At 42.6% G+C, this 22,464-nt stretch overlaps 2 protein-coding genes across 6 annotated transcripts in view; both read right to left on the bottom strand.

Moving 5' to 3' along the window:
* Window positions 1-12,585, bottom strand: part of rbm28 (RNA binding motif protein 28) — a 74,782-nt gene extending 62,197 nt beyond the window's left edge. Inside the window, exons 1-3 of the mRNA XM_060923622.1 lie at window positions 12,246-12,585; window positions 8,098-8,256; window positions 7,893-8,011 (exon numbers count right to left, since the gene is read on the bottom strand). Of these exons, the coding sequence (XP_060779605.1) occupies window positions 7,893-8,011; window positions 8,098-8,256; window positions 12,246-12,363 (396 nt within the window). The 5' untranslated portion in view covers window positions 12,364-12,585. The remainder of the gene's footprint in view (window positions 1-7,892; window positions 8,012-8,097; window positions 8,257-12,245) is intronic.
* Window positions 12,586-16,086: 3,501 nt separating this feature from the next.
* LOC132887870 (transmembrane protein 53-A-like) lies at window positions 16,087-21,911 on the bottom strand. 5 transcript variants are annotated; one of them, XM_060923618.1, is made up of 4 exons: window positions 20,846-21,651; window positions 19,361-20,722; window positions 18,597-19,078; window positions 16,087-18,311 (listed from the first exon to the last, which is right to left on the bottom strand). In XM_060923618.1, the coding sequence occupies exons 3-4, from the start codon at window positions 19,066-19,068 to the stop codon at window positions 17,950-17,952; spliced, it is 834 nt and encodes a 277-aa protein (XP_060779601.1). In that variant the 5' UTR covers window positions 19,069-19,078; window positions 19,361-20,722; window positions 20,846-21,651; the 3' UTR covers window positions 16,087-17,949. The 5 variants fall into 5 exon arrangements, with proteins under 5 accessions (XP_060779601.1, XP_060779602.1, XP_060779603.1 ...); XM_060923619.1 differs by having other exon boundaries at window positions 19,361-21,177; window positions 21,221-21,651; XM_060923620.1 differs by having other exon boundaries at window positions 19,361-21,275; window positions 21,559-21,616.
* Window positions 21,912-22,464: the final 553 nt, after the last annotated feature.

Here is a 22,464-nt window from a genome sequence, read left to right as displayed (position 1 = left end):
GTGTAACAATCCAGGTATCAATTTCGTTCCCGTGTGCAGCAGTGGTTAGACCAGTCTCGATACGGAATCACGTTTTGGAGAGAATTCTGATCGTGATTCTTATATGTCGGATGCAGGGGCAGATGGATATCAAGGATATTCCAGAGTAAATGGTTATCTTTTCGAGCCCCTGAGACGAGAAACTGCCAGTTCACAACAGTCTTCTTCTGTAGCGTGTGAGATGGAGAGATGGATAAATACAGAGAGAGAGAGAGAGAGACACAGAGAGAGAGAGATGTGCAGAACACGGTGGTTACCTTTCATCATGTTTTCCTGAATAAAACTAAAAACAAATAGAGTCTTGCAAAATATTGCAATCTGAGAGCATTTAACACGTTTCAGTTAACAATTAATGATGATTGTGTGCGCGCATTTTTCTTCCTGTTAAAGTGCATCAGATACGATGAGATCGGATGTCGCGAGTGTGTAAAATATTGCTCATAATCCTACATCTGGTGCACTGTGTGTGTGTGTGTGTGTGTGTGTGTGTGTGTGTGTGTGTGAGTGAGAGAGAGAAGATAATAGGGGAATCAATGAACTGTCCAAATGTCAGAGCAAAATGTTATTTATTAAATAAATGGGTTTTTTTGCTCCAGTAATTCCCATGTGGTCGTTCTGGTGATGGTGAACACTTGATGAATCAGATTTATTATTATTATTAGTAGTAGTAGTAGTAGTAGTAGTAGTAGTAGTCACGAAATCTGCCTGCTTTGTTTGCACAAACTTCACCCACTGTCACTTTAGATTAGTGTCATTTCTCGGAAATTCGTGAACCGAATATCCTGTTGTATATGGATTTGAACATCCAAACACAACACAGCACTTTACCATCATTATTTTTGTAAGATTCCAACAACAAATATCCAATTTTCAGTGAGTAAACAAGCTCGGAGTCAGATGAACCGAAATGACCCAAATAACTGGGTTCCACGCATGATGTCATGCGAGATTAGTCAGTCCTGAGGCAAGGCTGCCTTTTTCCAGGATCCGGAAGCCGCGATTTATCGATAGTTGTGTACTTGATAATGAAATAAATAATTAAAATTATTGTCCCCCTGCTTTATTAATTCATTTTGGTCATTACTATCTCATCTCATTATCTCTAGCCACTTTATCCTGTTCTACAGGGTCGCAGGCAAGCTGGAGCCTATCCCAGCTGACTATGGGTGAAAGGCGGGGTACACCCTGGACAAGTCGCCAGGTCATCACAGGGCTGACACATAGACACAGACAACCATTCACACTCACACTCACACCTACGCTCAATTTAGAGTCACCAGTTAACCTAACCTGCATGTCTTTGGACTGTGGGGGAAACCGGAGCACCCGGAGGAAACCCACACGGACACGGGGAGAACATGCAAACTCCGCACAGAAAGGCCCTCGCCAGCCACGGGGCTTGAACCCAGACCCAGGGATGAGAATGAAAAATATTTTAAAAGTCTGAAAAAACCGGGGCGGGGCCCATGGGACTAATGATTTTTGGCTTTTTTTTTTTTTTTACCCCAAAACCATTAATTTTAATCAGCAAAAATTTGCAGTTTATTTGGAAATAAATTCCCCTCCTTGGTGGACTACCAGGTGAAAATGATTAATATGGTACAAGAGACTTGTTTTTAATCAATTCACATTTGATGATTTCAAAAAAATCAATGCACCTTTTAATATAAACGAGCTCTACAGTATTATATTTCTGCATTTTAGCTATTCATGTCTTTGAATACTCTAATCCTTTAAAATGAAGTGCAAACCAGAAAAAAAGTTCTATCATATAATTCTCTTAAGCTTTCTTCTGATGTTATCATGGTAGCAGGAGGTCTTGCATATTAAGCAGCCAACATTCAACATCACTTATCACTTCCCTTTCAACTGTTGTGTGTACTAACTAGGTTTTATCTGGACAGGATGCTGTGTAATGTAATGCATATATCATATGGTCAATTTGAAGAACAAGACGGTGAGTTTGAATTAAAGAACAGGCATGTACAATGGGCATTATCTCATCTCATTATCTCTAGCCGCTTTATCCTGTTCTACAGGGTCGCAGGCAAGCTGGAGCCTATCCCAGCTGACTACGGGCGAAAGGCGGGGTACACCCTGGACAAGTCGCCAGGTCATCACAGGGCTGACACATAGACACAGACAACCATTCACACTCACATTCACACCTACGCTCAATTTAGAGTCACCAGTTAACCTAACCTGCATGTCTTTGGACTGTGGGGGAAACCGGAGCACCCGGAGGAAACCCACGCGGACACGGGGAGAACATGCAAACTCCGCACAGAAAGGCCCTCGCCGGCCCCGGGGCTCGAACCCGGACCTTCTTGCTGTGAGGCGACAGCGCTAACCACTACACCACCGTGCCGCCCCACAATGGGCATTATATACTGGAAATTTTTTTTAAATCAAAAACTATAAGTTCATCTCGGCCTAAAAAGTTTGGGCAGACGCTCCCGCACGGCACATGCCAGCAATCCCCCCCTATGAAATGAGCAATAAGTAGGAGAGTTATACATGCTATCATACTTAAAATTTTATCAGAAATATAGATATGATACTATGATTCTCCCCAACATGCTACATTAGATAAGCTAACCCCATTTATAAAAGATACACACTTATATATGACATGTAATTGATATATATTTTTTGGGGCGCACGCGCTCTCTCTCTCTCTGCCTTGCCGATCCTGTAGGCTGTACTGACTCAATACAAGTGAAAACTCCGGTCCTCGAGAAAAGAGATAAAAGCCCGCCCACAATGAAAGCTGATTGGCTTATTTTGCTGAGTAACCCAATCAAGATGCTCTTTGTCTGGCATGCGCTACATGAACAGGCACACAGGCAGTGTTGTCAGATTGGGTGGTTTTAAGTGCATTTTGGGGGGTTTTGAACATATTTTGGGCTGGAAAACGTCAGCAGTATCTGGCAACACTGCACACAGTCTCCCTCGCGCACCCCCTCGCACGCGCACATTCTAAGATGCGTGATGCAGACCTTAATGTTGCGCGTGCGCGCACGCTCTTGCTCGCTTCTATCAATATGCAGGAGACTCCCGGAACTTCCGGGACACTTGTGATGTCTGCGTTATAAGGTGACCACAGATCATTAATCATACCCCCCCAAAAAAAAAATCTCTCAACAGATTTACATCGATCTCAAAAACGATCATTTTGGTCTGAAAAAGTCGGAAATCCGCCAATCGGCGGAAAATTCTCATCCCTGCAGACCTTCTTGCTGCGAGGCGACAGCGCTAACCACTACGCCACCGTGCCAACTAATGATATATATTCATTTTAAAGGATTACAATAAGGCATTACATACACTTTAATGCACACGGCTCATAAAGATGTTTTCCAGTAAAATGCAATAACTCACTGGTAAACATACAGTACATTCATGAGCAAAAACTGCATTTATAAACACTTAAAGAACTCACAAATTTCTCAGAATAAAACTCTCTCACCATCACTCCAGTGTGCAGCCTGTGCGCTCACGCTCACACACACACACACACACACACACACACACACACACACACACGGACCTTAAAGGAGATAGGCAGAACCTTTATTTTTAAGTACATTTCTGAGTGGATAGTATCTCCATCCTTGACTCTTGTATGCTGTATAAATGGGAATAGAAAAATATATATGTTAAAATCAACCGCAAAGTTGGCATTCGAGCCGCCCCGCTGAGCCAGCCAGCCCTGAGTGTGTGACGTCACAGCAGGAACCGGTTTTACAGGGTCTCTGCACATTTCTGACCAGCAAAAATAATACTTTTTAAGACCATTTTAAGACCACTGAGTATAAAAAATAAGACCACTACCGCGGAACAAATATGTACAGTAAAAAAAAAAAAAAAAAAAAAGCACACTCTAGGTTAAGTTCAAAGCATTTTTTTTTTTATAAAAAATGTGCATCTTCAGTTTACAAAACAGAACATTAGCTGCCTTCTCGATATTTTAATAGTAGGGTACTGCTGTAAACAAACAGTGAGGAAACAAATTGATCTTCAGTTAACAAAACAGAACATTAACTGCTTTCTCAATATTTTAATAGTAGGGTACTGCCATGAACAAACAGTGAGGAAGCAAGGAAGTTTGACTACTGATCGAACTGCCTCTGGGGACTGTTGTTGCCCGACTAGCAGCATAGCGCATATGCTTTTCCCCTTTCGAGTGAGCGTCAAGGGCTTTACAGCCCATTGTTGTTAACTTGATGTCTTTCCGACATACCTTACATCTCGCTTCATATTCTGAAGTTGCTGTTGTTAGCCAACTTTTGTATTTTGGCTCCTCAAGCCACTTGTTACTAAACTTACACTTCCCCATCTCCGTTCATGTTCAAGTTCAACCACTTCTTCCTCGTCTGCTCTACTCTCAATGGTTCTACTACCAGTGTTGGGCACGTTACTTTCAAAAAGTAATTAGTTATAGTTACTAGTTACTTTTCCCAAAAAGTAACTGAGTTAGTAACGGAGTTACTTTGTCATAAAAGTAACTAATTACCAGAGAAAGTAATTATTCCGTTACATTTTGTTCCCCCTCAAAAAAAAAAAAAATCTAATTCAATTAGTGTAATCATAATAAAAGTGAATGTTAAATGTGTTTAATGACTGAAATGGACACTTAACAGAACCAATTAGTAACGTTATCTACACTATATTAATAGTTTTGTGGGACAATGTGAGATAAGACATCTATCAAATGTAATATATTTCTGTAGTTATTAAAATTGTTACTAATTACTGGCCACTGACGAGGACAAACGCTTTGTTCCTCGACATAATGTGCATTGCACGTAAACACTCTTGCCTTTTATTTCAAGTAATGAAAAGTCCTGGCTGTATTTCCAGTGTGAAAGCGCAGTGCTGGGCTGACCGCTCGCCATCGCTGGCTCTTCCGATTGAAAGAGCGCGCAGTAGTGCAGTAGGCGTGGCCTACCTACGTATGTTGTCCAAATCTACTCTGATTGGCTTACTGTGCCGTTGTCTCGTGTCTCCCCGCCCCACACGAAAGCAGAGTAAAGAAAGGCTGAACGAGCGGCGTGCTAGATGAGAACAGCTTTAATAAAGTAACGCATAGTATTTTATTGTAAGTAACGGGAACGGCGTTATAACGATGTAAAAAGTAATTAGTTAGATTACTCGTTACTAAAAAAAAGTAACGCCGTTAGTAACGCCGTTTATTTCTAACGCCGTTATTCCCATCACTGTCTACTACATGGATAAAAGAACACACTGCCCCCAGTGGCGTGGTTCCTGCGCTATTAGAACTAGTGCTAGACACACAACGGCTCTTGTGCTACTTGTTCAGCATCTTGATAACAAACGACGCTGGTTGAATAAATAACGTTAGCGCGGAAAAAAAAATCCAGACATATGGGTTTTTTTCATTTACTGTAGGCTACCCGGATGAAATTTAATACCTCCCATGTGAAATTTAATACCATAGCTCAAAAAATAGCGAAATATAATGCTTTTTAAGACCTTAAAAAACACATATTAAAAATAAGACTTTTTAAGACTTTTTAAGGATCCGCGGAGACCCTGTTTTAAGGCCGAGGCCTTTGACAGCTATCGACCAAAGTCATATAAATAAAAATTTATGGTGAAAGTAAGAAATACCGTTACCGACTCGCTCAACTGAGACTGATTTGACTTCATTGATTGTGGGTTGACTCTCATTAAAACAGGATAGGTGTTATAACTTATGCAACATACATGTACATGCATGCATTTTCACTGATAAAACGTAAAAGGCTGATTAAATAATCAGATGAACTGAGACCATCACATTCTGAAGCAAATTAAATAATCTTACACCGGGAATTTAAACACACAATACAAATTACATGGATTAATCTAAATGCAGGTAAACAATGTGTCATTTTTGTAGTTTTGTATCCAAATGAGAGTCGTATCTTACCCCTGTGTTCTCGCTTCTTGAAGGCCGACCTTGCGGCCGATTATTTTGAAACAATCTGACTTTCAGTTGTTCGTTCAGTTCTCCATTCATTCGCTTCTTCCACGTAAGGGTGAGATATTGCTGGTGAGGCAAGCATATCCAGCAGAGAAATCAGATGGCTGCTCCACTCATTCTCTATACCGAGTACTCCGCCATTACTGCTCGGCTCAGGCAATTACTAAAACCTGGGATGGGACAGGACGTCACCGGTTTTAGCAACAACAGCAGGGAGGTCACTGCCTGAGCGATAATATTTCCCGTTCCATCCCGGGTTTTAGCAACAACCCTCAGCTCATGCTCCAGGAGAACTGGTGCAACTGAACTTACTTTCCTTTCCTTGTAGTTTTCTTTTCCTTTATTTGTTGATACTGCATCCTCTTTCTATACGGGCTTATAGCCAACGCTTCTCAACAGATCAGAGGTTTTGTACGAGTCTTCAGTAAAATGTGTAGAGCAGAGGAGAGACCACTTCGTAAGCGCCCAATGTGCCCGTGAACTTCTCGCAAAACAAGTCCAAATCTTTACAGTTTGAACAGTCTTGGGCCATGAATGCAACGTAAATCCACCTTCTGTCCTGTTGCTGCACCGGCCAAAAACACATCTATGTGGCATGGTGATAAATTAGCTCAAAATGGAGGATCGGAGTTGCAGTCAGCTCTGTGTTTTAGTATAGCGGAAATGGCGATGAGACCGATAGACTTCCTGCTGTGACGTTACAGATGTCAAGGTCATTCACTCAGACCGCTACCTATATGAATCACTTTAATCGTAAAAATTACTATATTAGATTTGCTGTTAACGTTTAAAACTATTCCTATGCCATTCTTGAGGACTCAAGGCATTTATAAACAAAATGTGAGGCCATGGTTCTGCGTATATGCTTTAACACACACGTCGTCTTTTCTCCCCTCTGGACCATCAAAAGCATAAAAAAAAAAACCCACACATTTTATGTAAACAGTCAGAATGCAACAATATGTTGACTCTGTACATAAGTGCCCTTTATCACGACTTACGCCGACCAGCTAGTCGCTACATCGCTCGCTCACGCTACGTCACTTCCTGAGTTCCCAAACTACAGGGGAGGGGCACAGAACGTGCATGCATTAATCGCACAGCAAAAAAAATCATGGCGTTAAAAGGAATGTGTGTTCACGCGTTATTATCGCGTTAACTTCGACAGCCCTAATTTTACCTTGTGGCAGCGGGGGCGTGGTCAAGTGTCGGTCTGTGACCGGAGGGCGGAGTCAGGGAAGGTAAGTGGCAGAATCACTGCACCTGATGTTAATTAATGTTTGTGGGTCTTCCCCAGTGACCACGCCCTATTTAAGGAGAGCGAGCGAGAGCAGAGGGAGCTCTCTCCCCAACCAGACGACTGTGTGTGTGCGTGGCTGGGAGAGTTAAAGTTTCACACTGAAAAGTGAAAATAAAAAGAGTTTTGTGAACTCGGTTCTGGCCTGCCGTCCTTCTGTGCTCGGCCCCGGGTTTCGGCACCACTGTGACAGTTTGTATGGGTGGGTGGAGCACAGAAGGACGGCAGGCCAGAACTGAGTTCACAAAACTCTTTATTTTCACTTTTCAGTGTAAAACTTTAACTCTCCCAGCCACGCACACACACAGTCGTCTGGTTCGGGAGAGAGCTCCCTCTGCTCTCGCTCTCTCTCCTTAAATAGGGCGCGGTCACTGGGGAAGACACACAAACATTAATTAACATCAGGTGCAGTGATTCTGCCACTTACCTTCCCTGACTCCGCCCTCTGGTCACAGATCGACGTTTGACCACGCCCCCGCTGCCACATACCTGAATGTTTCTGGGCCAGAATTGTAACTACACTCACAATCACACGCCACAGCATTTCATCTCATCATCGTCACTTACTTTGAAACTGAGATTTCGGATAATAAGCCTGGCCTTCAGCTTGTTCTTCCTCATCCCTTGTGGCTTCTTCTGGCTTTTCACCTCTGATGGTTCCTCAGGACTCTCTGTTGTTGGTTCAGCTGTGCAAAGACGAGAAAAGGCCAAGAGTTAGAATGGAGGCAAATACAGTAACATCAGCTTTATTTCAGTTAAACATGGCACGTACCTTTTTTCTTCTTTCCCTTCTTCTTTTCGTGCAGTTTTTTCTTTGCCTGAACCACTGAGATTTTTTGCCCATCGTAGTCCTTTATTTCTCGGAGAGCTCGCTGGGCATCTTCTTCCATGGAGTAAGTGACGTAGCCGATACCACGGCATGTCTCTGAGCCTGAACAGAAGAAGACATACGAGATGTTGAGATTTAAATCATGCTCACATACAAGGCAAGGCAAGTTTATTTGTATAGCGCATTTCATACACACAGGCAATTCAATGTGCTTCACAAAAAATAAAAGCATAAGAACAGTAACAAAGAATTAAAGTAAAAGTGAAATCATTAAAATCCAAAATTAAAAAGAAATTAAAATAAAGAATTTAAGTAAAATCATTAAAATCAAAATTAAAAGAAATTATGTTAAAGGAAATTAATTACACTTTAGGTAAAAATTAATCAAGTGAAAGCATCTGAAAACAGCTTTGTCTTGAGCCTGGATTTAAAACTAACAACAGTAGGAGCATTTTTGATATCATCTGGAAGTTGGTTCCAAAGCTTAGCAGCATAGCAACTAAAGGCTGCTTCACCACACTTCGTTTTGACAGCTGGTATTACTAGCAAGTTTTTCTCCTGTGATCTTAGAGACCTAGTTGGTGCATATAATTGAAACATATCCAGTAGGTAGCTGGGTCCCATCCCATTTAATGTTTTAAATAGAAGAAGTAATGCCTTAAAGTCAATTCTATAGCTCACTGGGAGCCAGTGAAGAGACCTTAGGATTGGAGTGATATGGACTACCTTTTTTGTTCTTGTAAGAACCCTTGCTGCTGCATTTTGAATTAGTTGAAGCTCTTTGATGGTCTTTTTTGGAAGACCTGTGAAAAGGCTATTGCAGTAATCAACCCTACTGGAGATGAAAGCATGAATAAGTTTTTCTAGACCATGCTTTGACATGAGACCCCTGAGTTTAGAAATGTTTTTTAGGTGATAGAATACAGACTTTTTTACCACTTTCATATGACTGTTGAAGTTAAGTTCACTGTCAATAAGGACACCAAGGTTACAAGACAAAAGACAAGCTCTCATTCTCAGCTATGTGCTTCTATGTGCTCATTTTAAAGTCTGTGTAAAACAGTAATACTGTCCGTGTCGGAGTTTGTCATAGTACAGGAAAATGTGTGATTAACCACCTAACCACCCGGACAAATTTGACTGAATGATGGCCAATTATATAATATAAAATTAGGTTTCAAAAATTGTGAAAAAATAAGCAGGACTCCTTGCTCTGAGATGCTGGGGGCGTGTCTGGTGAAGGCACCGAAACCCCGCCCAATCGCAGGAAGGATGCAGTGGGATCAGGACACATCGTCCAATGACCATTTCATCCAATAGTTGAGACATTTCATCCAAAGCTTTTTTCATATGCACTATCAATTATATTAGAGTGGTGCTTGAAAGTTTATGAACCCTTTAGAATGTTCTCTATTTATGCAAAAATATGACCTAAAACATCATCAGATTTTCACACAAGTCACTAAAAGTAGATCAAGAGAACCCAGTTACACAAATGAGACAAAAATATTATACTTGGTCATTTATTTATTGAGGAAAATGATCCAATATTACATATCTGTGAGTGGCAAAAGTATGTGAACCTCTAGGATTAGCAGTTAATTTGAAGGTGAAATTAGAGTCAGGTGTTTTCAATCAATGGGATGACAATCAGGTGTGAGTTAGCATGCCTAGTACACAGCTCTCGATATGGCATTAAATATTCTCACAACACTTATAGGCTAAAACGATTAAGAAACTTTATACAAGTTCATAATTACGCCAGTAACACCACACATTGGCGTGCATATGTACAAACCTGTCTGAGACACCCGTCTTCAACTCGGATACCTTCTTCTCTCTCCTCTTCCTCTAAATTGATGGTAGGCAATTATCCAACTTCCAGCGAGTGCAGCATCATTAGATGCGCCACCTACCATAGGGGAGTGTGTACAGAAGGGAACACCTCTCTGCCTGTTTAGCCATGCGTAAGGTGTAATTGATCGATCGCGAGTGCAGGGGCGCAGATACGTTTTTTGAACTGGGGGGGGACAAAGCTGCCAGCAAACCAACCCCAACCCCACCACCAACATGTGTTGTGCGAGGAATATACTCTGATGCTCACTGAAATTATGGCAGGGAACGCCAGATTAAACATTAAAACTGCCTTCTGAGCACTGTATCTACAGGCTACCACCGAAAGAATGAGGCTACCAGAAAGGCATCTCTACTCCGTACGATTTTACTTTCACTACGACATTACTTTGAACAGACTATCAAAAAATTGCAAGGTGATATGATAAAGTAAGGCATAGTTTACTTACAGTCGTTGTTTTTTGAAAAAACGATGCAATCGTTTTCTGCCTTTTCGGTTTGGCACCCTTCATCATGCCATGATGGGGTCCTGAACTAGGAGCTGTCCCCGATATGCCTGTCAAACTTGTTGTGGGTAACCATAGCAATCAAGCTCGAGCTCGCAACCTGTGCAGTCTGCGCAGCTCAACCAACCGAATATCAGTCTTTGTTTTGTTTTATGTGAGTTGTTGCAACTATGTATGTACTGCTGTGCACCTCAATAAACCGAATGGTAATTAGTCTTTTGATTTTTCCGTGAGGTTTGCCTTATGCAAAGAAAGACAGCATAGACGTTTTTTCCTCCCTATAAGTGGGGGGGGACCGAACGAGGTGAATTTAAATCTGGGTGGGACGAATCCCACCCGTCCCACCCTCTATCTGCGCCCGTGCGCGAGTGGTTGGCGCGACGCAATGGGTAGCCTAGATCAGGCAGATAAACTAGATTTTTTTCTAGCGTGAGAAATTGGAGGTATGGCGTGTGAGCGTGTGAAGACAGTCAAATGCGTGTGTTTCACGCTCATTGCGTGAGAGTTGGCAGCCCAGAAGCAAGTGTTTATACTAACTGAAACCACCAAATAAATCAAAATCAAAACAACAACACTGCAAAAAGTAAAATCTAACCAAGATTAAATATCTTAAATCAAGAAAAAATATGCTTGTTATTTGTCTGCCAAGATAATTCTCCTTTCCAGGCAGGTTTTGTGTAAGAGTATTTCACTTAACTTTTCCCTCAATTATCTTAATAAGGTATTATAACTTGTTATTGAGATTTTATTACTGGTTATGAGTAAGTTCTGCCTTAAAATGAGAATTAACATAATTTCATCGGTGTTATATTAACCATGACAAGTTTGTCAAAGTCAGAATTTCTTATTTCAAGCATCTTATCCTTTCTTTTAATCTCTTAACACAAAACAGATAACTAAATTAAATGAATTGTTGTATTGTCAATCTGGCAACAAAAATAGGCTACAAAATGGATTGGTTTGTTTTGATTTTGATTTATTTGGCGGTCTCAGTTGGTATAAACACTTAAACAGAGCACACCAATACGCCCAGATGAAATAGTCAAACTGTTGGTTGGGGGACAAAGTATCTAGCATGTTAAAATGAGTAGTACAACTTTACTTGTTTTTAGTATAAATACACTAGTTTTAAGACATCTGTGGGGTTTCTAAAGCTAGATATATTTACTTGTTTTTAAAAATCTTACCAAGTCAAATTTTCTTGTTCTGTTGGCAGATAATTTTGCTTATTTTAAGTAAAATATTCCTAATTTTATTACTTTTTTTTTCTTGTTTTTGTAAGCCGGGTTTTTGCAGTGAAACCAATCCATTTTGTAGTCTATTTCTGTTGCCAGATTGACAATACAACAATTCATTTAATTTAGTTATCTGTTTTGTGTTAAGAGATTAAAAGAAAGGATAAGATGCTTGAAATAAGAAATTCTGACTTTGACAAACTTGTCATGGTTAATAGAACACCAATGAAATTATGCTAATTCTCATTTTAAGACAGAACTTACTCATAACCAGTAATAAAATCTCAATAACAAGTTATAATACCTTATTAAGATAATTGAGGGAAAAGTTAAGTGAAATACTCTTACAGAAAACCTGCCTGGAAAGGAGAATTATCTTGGCAGACAAATAACAAGCATATTTTGTCTTGATTTAAGATATTTAATCTTGGTTAGATTTTACTTTTTGCAGTGGGAAGTTTTAAAGCACTCTTCTGCTGTATGTTCTGCTCTTTACCTTTATTTCTGACCACGAAGCAGCGCTTCACAGGGCCCACTTCAGAGAAGATTTCCTCCAGGTGCTCACTCGACGCTGATGTGGGTAAATTCTTCACAAATAAAGTCAGTCCTGCCATTCTGTCTGTACTCCTGATATTCTCATTTAATCACTTTACTCAGAGAGAGAGTAAACGATCACCAAGATAATCAGACACCTCTCTAAACTACCACGATTTGCTGGAAAGTCTTTCTAAGGCTTTACAATCTCTAGAATAATAATAAATTATTATTATTATTATCCGTTAACAGACATTACCGTAACAACACACGTTTTCTACGAGGCGGACATCTTGGAAGTTTTTTTCCCCACCCATAGTAATATAAGCCCCACCCCCTCACGGTGATTGACTAGTTAGGAATATTAGTGACAGATTTACAGCATGGATAGAAAAACCATCCAATCGGCGATCTGCTTTAGAAGGTAGTAGCCAATCGTAGTGCAGGAGGTGGGATTTGTTCCAGTACGGGTAGGAAAAAAGAGGAGAGGGCATGTTTGTGTCAAAACGGAAGTTATGAGGGTTTTCTTCCTGTTTTAAAAGTCAGGCGGAGGAACGTGAGAACGGTAGCGCCACATACTGAGCCGGAGCACGGCAACCATTCATCCGCGATTAACTTTCTTCATAGGTTTTATTTATTTGGCCTTAATGACATAAATGATTAGAGTTTATATTATATTATGTATTAGTGAGAGAGAGAATAGATAGACAGATGGGGATGGAGAGAGAGAGATGGATGAGAGAGATAGAAAAAAGTGTCAAATGTCCATCCATCCATCCATGATCTGTAGCCGCGTATCCTGTTCGACAGGGTCGCTGACTACGGGCGAAAGGCGGGGTACACCCTGGACAAGTCGCCAGGTCATCACAGGGCTGACACATAGACACAGACAACCATTCACACCTACGGTCAATTTAGAGTCACCAGTTAACCTAACCTGCATGTCTTTGGACTGTTGGGGAAACCGGAGCACCCGGAGGAAACCCACGCGGACACGGGGAGAACATGCAAACTCCGCACAGAAAGGCCCTCTTCAACCGCTGGGCTCGAACCCAGAGCCTTCTTGCTGTGAGGCAACAGCACGAACCACTACACCACCGTGTCACCCCATGTCAAATGTCATTTACTCAATATTAATTTTATTTATAAAACTGTTGTATTAAATCAATATCACATCCACTGAACATCAGCAAGGCTGTGATGACCTACAGCAACAGTGATCTGTGATTGGTCATTGGGAACATTGGTGGGCGGTGCTTGGGTGTTGAGGACATTATGCAAGTCCAAGGCCTTACACACTGCTTGTGAGTTGACTGAACCTGGTCTCTCGTGGTATAACCAGCAGCTGTGTTGTGTATCGAGTGCAGGATTGTTGTCATCATTGTCACTGCCGAACCCGATCCAGGCTTGAGGTGAACAATGTTTAGTTGACTTGGCCAGAATTGGAGCAGTAGGGTGGCCAGTTCCTTTCTGTGCACGTGCGCACAAACACACCACTATGGGCAGTTTAGTATACCCAGTTAACCTAACTGCATGTCTTTGGACTGTGGGGGAACCAGAGCACCTGGACGAAACTCACACGGACACAGGTAGAACATGCAAACTCCACACAGAAAGGACCCCCGTCAGCCACTGGGCTCGAACCCATAACCTTCTTACTGTGAGGGAGCAGTGCTAATTACTGCAACACCATGCTACCCACAGGCATCATCTACACAAAAAGGTACTTGTTTTTTCACAGGGCTCTTTTTTTTTTTTTAAATAAAAAAAGTCACTAAAGGAGTCTAAAAAGTAACAAACAGGTTTGAAGACATGAATAGTTTGTACAAGTTAAAATCTCATAATTACCAATAATTCTGACATGACCTGAATACACTATAATATAGACTACTACTCATTTTCACTCAAACAGGCCAAGAATAAAAATAAATAAGAAAAATCTTTCATGGTGGTGGGCTGTGATTTCACCACGTCAACAAAATCTAAAATGTTGGAGCCCTTTGAGATCCTCTTGTTAATATAAAGAGTCCAGGGTTGGGGTAGCAGTAGCTTATAGTACTATATCAAGCTAAATCGAGCTGGGACAGTGCAAGGAAAATAGTACTAGAATACTATTAACATGTTAAAAGGCAAAACTCTCAAATAAAAACATTTATTAATAAAATATGGGTCATGTTTAGTGTAGTATAAATTATTATACAGGAATACACCTTCAAATTTTAGTGCTGCTTAAACATTTCAGAGAACAAAACATGAAGTCAGGAACACAGTGTTGTAGAAAATTAAAATCATCAACAAGTGTTGCCAGGCAAAACAAATCCCGCCGAGCAGCTCTTATTTTATACCTATATGTTGAGAATGGCAGCGGCACGGTGGTGTAGTGGTTAGCGCTGTCGCCTCACAGCAAGAAGGTCTGGGTTCGAGCCCCGTGGCCGGCGAGGGGCTTTCTGTGTGGAGTTTGCATGTTCTCCCCGTGTCCGCGTGGGTTTCTTCCGGGTGCTCCGGTTTCCCCCACAGTCCAAAGACATGCAGGTTAGGTTAACTGGTGACTCTAAATTGACCGTAGGTGTGAATGTGAGTGTGAATGGTTGTCTGTGTCTATGTGTCAGCCCTGTGATGACCTGGCGACTTGTCCAGGGTGTACCCCGCCTTTCGCCCGTAGTCAGCTGGGATAGGCTCCAGCTTGCCTGCAGCCCTGTAGAACAGGATAAAGCGGCTAGAGATAATGAGAATGAGATGTTGAGAATGGTAATATTTCTCAATCAGCTGTCAGGTTATAGCCCTATGAAAATCCATGACCTTGAGTTTGACATTTCAAAAAGTCATTCAAGGTCAAAGGTCATGGCAGCAACTGAAACCCCATATGGGCCTTCTTATATGTTGATAATGGTAAACATCTGACGATCACTAACCATTTTAAAGTTATAGCCCTTTGAAAGCCCATGACCTTGAGTTTGACCTTTCAAGGTCACAGATCATGGTGCCAAATGAAAGCGAATATTGGAGTTCCAAAGATGCTCATAACAGTAAACATCTGTCTTTCGGCAACCGTTTTTGATTTATAATGGAAGATGACATGGATTAAAGTTTTCCATCGCTACGACGGATTTCTGTCAACTGGGAGCACTAAAGATCAATAATGAGATTGATGCAGATCCGAGAAAGAAAAAAAAGGGGGGGGGTAGGCCCATAGGTCTGACACCGACACTTCACCAAGCTGCTGTGATTGCCTGTTGTTGAACCCTTTCTTGTGCTATGTTTGAGTATATGTAAAGGAATAAGTTGTTGCGCTAGATAGGCAGGCATAAATAAATAAATAAATACATACATACATACATACATACAGCCTCCGCTACTGTCTAGTCCCGGGGAGGCTCGGCGTAGGCCACTGATGAAACTATTTGGCTGTCCTACTACTAGGCAACTAGGTTACTTGTCTACTACTAATACTAGGCCTTTTGTAGTAGTAATAATGATATTTGCCTATTGAAAGGTGATCAGGTGAAAAAGTTGAAGCCGCAGCAAGACCTTTGCTATTAAGCCTTTTGTAGGCTTCGGCAGACAACATTCTGGAAAGGCTGTGTTTTTCTTTGGTTTGATTAGCCTATGATTTAATCTTTAAACATTATGGTTTCAGCAGTTCGCTTAAACATTGGAGGCTGCAGAGTCGGGCTGCAAGATTTCCCGACACTTGTTTAAGATGCCGAACTTCATAGTAAGGAGAAAATAATTCCACAGTATTTAGTGCCTCGTCAGTCTCAAAAATTAATAGTGAAGGACCAATGCGAATTAAATCCCAAAGAAACATCTTGGAGGCCTTTATTTTACATTTTCAAAAATGTCCAGAATTGGAAGTCGGTCAGTGGAGTGTAATGAAGTGTCTCATTCACTAAACACAAAAGGTCAGAAAACAGTGGAGAAAACAGCTATTGCTTAAATAGGCTACTAATGGTTTACATTAGTAATTTAATGTATGTGACAAATAAATTCATTGATTAAATAGATAAAGAAGCGAATACTCCGAAGCTCAAAATTCAGGAAAGTGGCTCCGGTGTCACAAGTGCACAAGAACAGTTATTTGAAAGTTAACCTGATGAATTTGTGCGTGCGATTTCATGAAGAACCGGGACAATTGGCATTCGGTGAAAGATTCACACCTATGACTCATTATATTCGCGCGCGCCCTCTCGCCCACTGTTGCTTCGTTTTCCCGATTTACACGCGTGTCTGAAGATGGAGTTTTCAGAAATCTCCACTCTGCCCAGAGTTTGCGAAAGTAGCTGTTTTCAGTGACTGAAACCTCCGTATAGGTGTGAATGAGAGGTGCAACTGAATAAATAAATATGCGTCTTTTTTATCCGGCTACATGTAGGCTATCACTGCGCAAAGCCTCTAATGTTGAAATAGTAGTAATATTTGTTAAAATAATAGTAGGCTAAAGTTCCACATTAATCGGTAAAATGGCCCAAGGGATGTGATGGGAGGATGGCCGTTTTATAAAGGGGATGATTTGAGATTTTTATTTCAGAAGGGGGATGCCTCCCCCCACATCCCCCCTCAACTCGCGTACTGCGTATAAGGCCACCTGACACAGGCCCTTCGATTTCCATAGAGCGCGTCAAATTACTTTCGGTTTTGCCAGCATGGACGCGCTTCTATTAAATGAAGGCACAGATGTGTCAGACATCAACAAAACGGTAAAGAATAAGTGGAGATGGGCTTGGCTAAATAAAATGGGCAATAATGGCAAGCCATTTAGTTCATGGTGCAAAAAGATGAAAATGGCAGGTGTGCGCTTTTGTGTAGTTTGCCATAAAAAAAAAGTCTATGGAAGCAATGGCAAAAAACTAGATGCCTTTGGCTTCACTGCGAAGAAGCAGAAAAAGTGAACTTTCACTTTACTTTTCTTGTTTCCTGGTTTTATGTCAACAGATTTTCTTATTTTTCTTTCTGTTCCACTCTTTTGAAAGCATGGTTCAAGTTCGACTGCACTTTTCTCTTAACCACTGTTGTGCATTACTAAAGTATTGTTGAAATAAATTTGCACTTTGCGCTGAAAACTTGATGTTTCATCATTTATAGCCAGTAATGACAATGGTAAAGTCTGGCCTTAGCTTTAGTCATTGTTAAAATTATATAAAATGTACTATAAGTAGGGGCCGAGGGGATAATGGACAACACGGTGTTTAAAATTTGACGCATCGCTGACGTGGTAGGGGCCAATGACATGGAGCTTTTTTTTTTTTCAGTCAGATGATTTTTTGTTTTTTTGCTTTAATCCATGAAGATGTAATTTTGACTGAAAGGTTGACTTTCTGGTGGCCTTGAACTTCACCTTGACCCGATTACCCTGAAAATTTGATCAGTTAATCTACAGCCCGTTGTCCACCGACCCTGAAAATTTGAAGTCAATCAGTGCAACCGACTAGACTCTAGATTGTTAACAGACAGACACACAAACAAACCGCACTGATTACAATACCTCGCCCCGCTTACTCTGTCGCAGGCACGGTAATAAAACGTTTCTTTACATTGAACTAATTGTTTTGGACAAATGTGAAATAGTGCAAAAGGCATTCCCACTAAAGTGATGTGATTAAATGAAAACAGTAGCCAGTGCCATATTGTGTGTTCTCATGATAACTTGTGTTTCTCTTTCAAAAAGTTCACATTTTAGCTTTTAGAGGTGCCATGTTGAGAGAACAGAGGAAATGCTCAAGGACAGCTCGGTACTCCTGAGGATGGATGCGCAGATGCCCGGCGTGCTCAGACTCCTCCCACTTCTTACTAGTCACAGAAATGCCCCGCTTCCTCCAGTGCTCCAGCAAATTCTGTAGGGCCTCTGGGTCACTCAAGACATCATTACCACAGAAGTAGTAAAGCGCAGGACAGGTCACAGGTGTGTTCATGAACACGTCAACGGACGCATTGAAGTAGTCCACCGTCTGCCGTTTGAACACACGGAAGTAAAGGAGGCTGGTGTGCTTCACCAGGGACTCAAAGTAAGGGACCAAGTTCTTACTCACACCTGAAGTGCGACAAAAGCGCAAAAAAAAAAATTAACCAAACCAAATCAGGAATAGATAAATGGTTTATTTAAAGCTCTCCTTGCAGTTTGAAATTTTGAGCAGCATGTCAAAGCAGTAACCCCTTACCACAGAAAGAGCCAAATAGGACTTTCGGCAGTTTTATAATCCCAGAAAACATCTCATTATCTATGTGCCAAGGTTTCTCCATCAGCCAAATCATTTACAAAATTGACATAAAATTCATTAGTAACTGCTATAAACAATCATTCTGTTGCTTTACAAACCTATAGCCATGCGCTCCAGCGAGCCAATAACCAGGCTGTCGTAGATCTGCCCCCTGACTCTATCGATCAGGCCACGGTAGCGCCGGGTGTCTCTGGTGATGTTCATGAGGAGCTGAGCGAATGTATATCCTCCGATAGAGAAGGCATGAACCACTATGGGGCGCTGTGAGAAACGTTCGCTCTCTAATAGCCGCAGCACTTGTGCGCTGTACTCCAGGCCCCAGCGAGGCCACAGGAAATGACCCGTGTTGCTTTCCACCATCAGCACGTCGAAGCCTGTTCTAAGGTAGATCTCGCAGTACTTGAGCTGAGCCTGAGGTCTCGAGCCGAGCCACGGCAGCATCAAAAGCAGCGGCTTGGTCTGGCCACTGACCACAGGCTTCACTGGGCTCTCATTTACATAGAACGTGATGCCCTTGCTGAGGTGTTGAGTTGATATGCCCTTCAAGGGCCCTTCACCAAGAGGCATCATGCTAGAAGACCTAAAGAGATAAGTAAGTAAATAAATCAATGATATTCACTCGATCGTGCATTTTAGTGTATATTCTTCTGAACAGAACAGAGACCCAGAGAAATATCCTAATCTGATTAAAAGAACCTTATTTTTTTTGTATCAATTTTTAAGAAAAATTGGTTTTGAAAATTCCAGAAAGTTCCCCAAAATTCCCATTAATCCCCAAAATTTACAAGGAAATTTTCCACTCGGAAAATTCCCAGGAATTTTACAACCCTAAACAGTAACATTCAGTCACCGGGTCCCTCACCTTTCAGTAGCTAACAGGAACCTTCAGATACTGGGTCCCTCAACCTTCAGTCGCCAACAGGAACCTTCAGTCGCCAACAGGAACCTTCAGTCGCCAGGTCCCTCACCCTTCAGTAGCTAACAGTGACCTTCAGATACTGGGTCCCTCACCCTTCAGTTGCTAACAGTGACCTTCAGTCGCTAACAGGAACCTTCAGTTGCCGGGTCCCTCACCCTTCAGTCGCTAACAGGAACCTTCAGTCGCCGGGTCCCTCACCCTTCAGTAGCTAACAGTGACCTTCAGTCGCGAACAGGAACCTTCAGTCGCTGGGTCCCTCACACTTCAGTAGCTAACAGTGACCTTCAGTAGCTAACAGGAACCTTCAGTCACCAGGTCCCTCACCCTTCAGTCGCCAACAGGAACCTTCAGTCGCCAACAGGAACCTTCAGTCGCTGGGTCCCTCCCCCTTCTGTCGCTAACAGGAACCTTCTGTCGCTAACAGGAACCTTCAGTCGCCGGGTCCCTCACCCTTCAGTCGCCAACAGGAACCTTCAGTCGCCGGGTCCCTCACCCTTCAGTCGCCAACAGGAACCTTCAGTCGCCAACAGGAACCTTCAGTCGCCAACAGGAACCTTCAGTCGCCAGGTTCCTCACCCTTCAGTAGCTAACAGTGACCTTCTGATACTGGGTCCCTCACCCTTCAGTAGCTAACAGGAACCTTCAGTCACCAGGTCCCTCACCCTTCAGTCGCCAACAGGAACCTTCAGTCGCCAACAGGAACCTCACCCTTCAGTAGCTAACAGTGACCTTCAGTCGCCGGGTCCCTCACCCTTCAGTCGCCAACAGGAACCTTCAGTCGCCGGGTCCCTCACCCTTCAGTAGCTAACAGTGACCTTCAGTCGCCGGGTCCCTCACCCTTCAGTCGCCAACAGGAACCTTAAGTCGCCGGGTCCCTCACCCTTCAGTAGCTAACAGTGACCTTCAGTCGCCAGGTCCCTCACCCTTCAGTCGCTAACAGGAACCTTCAGTCGCCGGGTCCCTCACCCTTCAGTAGCTAACAGTGACCTTCAGTCGCCGGGTCCCTCACCCTTCAGTAGCTAACAGGAACCTTCAGTCGCTGGGTCCCTCACACTTCAGTAGCTAACAGTGACCTTCAGTAGCTAACAGGAACCTTCAGTCACCAGGTCCCTCACCCTTCAGTCGCCAACAGGAACCTTCAGTCGCCAACAGGAACCTTCAGTCGCCAGGTCCCTCACCCTTCAGTAGCTAACAGGAACCTTCTGTCGCTAACAGGAACCTTCAGTCGCCAGGTCCCTCACCCTTCAGTCGCCAACAGGAACCTTCAGTCGCCAACAGGAACCTTCAGTCGCCGGGTCCCTCACCCTTCAGTAGCTAACAGTGACCTTCAGATACTGGGTCCCTCACCCTTCAGTCGCTAACAGTGACCTTCTGTCGCTAACAGGAACCTTCAGTCGCCAACAGGAACCTTCAGTCGCCAACAGGAACCTTCAGTCGCCAACAGGAACCTTCAGTCGCCAACAGGAACCTTCAGTCGCCAACAGGAACCTTCAGTCGCCGGGTCCCTCACCCTTCTGTCGCTAACAGGAACCTTCAGTCACCGGGTTCCTCACCCTTCAGTAGCTAACAGTGACCTTCTGATACTGGGTCCCTCACCCTTCAGTAGCTAATAGGAACCTTCAGTCACCAGGTCCCTCACCCTTCAGTCGCCAACAGGAACCTTCAGTCGCCAACAGGAACCTTCAGTCGCCAACAGGAACCTTCAGTCGCCAACAGGAACCTTCAGTCGCCAACAGGAACCTTCAGTCGCCAACAGGAACCTTCAGTCGCCGGGTCCCTCACCCTTCAGTCGCTAACAGTGACCTTCAGTCGCCAACAGGAACCTTCAGTCGCTGGATCACTAAAGCAACATCCTTCCCTGCTTCCACGTCAAGAAAAACAAACACCAAACAAACAGCTGTGCTGTTATTATGTGCTCATTACACAGCTCCAAGCTCGCTGTGTAATGAGCACATAATATTCTCGATCGGGTCACTGTGTGACCGGAAGATAAACAATCAAGCTCAGCTCCGGGTTTAAAGCTTTCACCAGCTTTCGAAAAGCCCAAAGCGCTGTCACTAAGTGACAACAAAACGCCCAGTTTAAACTTTCACAACATATCTGCCCGAACATGCTCCAGTGGGTTCTCTTTACTTAAATACCTGTTCGCACTGGGTTTGGACACAGCTGTACACAAGCCACGGTAACCGGCGTGTTCATGATCAGGCTGGAAGCGTCTGACTCGGACACAAAGCAAACCGCGTTTCCAGGGAGAGTGAAGTGCACCGCGTAGAACTGATCTGGTTGCCATGTAGATCATTTCCACCTCTCCAGTAACAACGCTCACGCCATAAATCCGGGGACCCGGGTTCGATTCCGGCCCGTCTCTCTCCCGCTCATTTCCTGTCTCTACCCTGTCCTATCCAATAAAAGTGAAAAAAGCCCAAAAAATATCTTAAAAAAAAAAAAAAACGCTGTTCAATTCCGCTTTAACCTCTAATACTGCTCTTCTTCTTCTTTCGGTTTTATGGCGGTTGGCAACTAGCTTCAATGGTGCATTACCGCCACCAGCTGGACTGGGGTATAATACTTGAGTTTAAAAAAAACCTAAATTCTTTTAATTAGACCTGTGTTCCTTAAGAAACTAAATACATATTTGAAGCAGATTTCACCTGTACTTCTTTGCAGAATGTCCTCCAAGTTTAACACTAATTGTTTCCCTTGCAACTGTAAAATTAATCTTTGTCCTTCCTGATATTTAGGACATTGCAAAATAACATGCTCTGTAGACTCTGGGCTGCCACAGAAATCACATTTTCCATCTGCATGCTTTTTTATCATCACCAAAGAACTATTTAATCTTGTGTGTCCAAACCTCATTCTCGAAAAAGCATCCTCCTCTTCCTTACTTCTGTTGGTGTTTCTACTCTTTCCCACTTGGTTCTGGATATTATAAAACTGTCTCCCAGTCTGGCCATTGTCCCATAATGTTTGCCATTTTCCCTTAACTATGTTTTTAATCATACTTTTAATTTCTGCCTTGCTGTAAGCGACTTCAATATCTATGC

Source organism: Neoarius graeffei, chromosome 6 (assembly GCF_027579695.1).
Source record: "Neoarius graeffei isolate fNeoGra1 chromosome 6, fNeoGra1.pri, whole genome shotgun sequence".
In the NCBI taxonomy this organism is placed as follows: Eukaryota; Metazoa; Chordata; class Actinopteri; order Siluriformes; family Ariidae; genus Neoarius; species Neoarius graeffei.
This window is presented reverse-complemented; position numbering and strand designations above follow the sequence as displayed.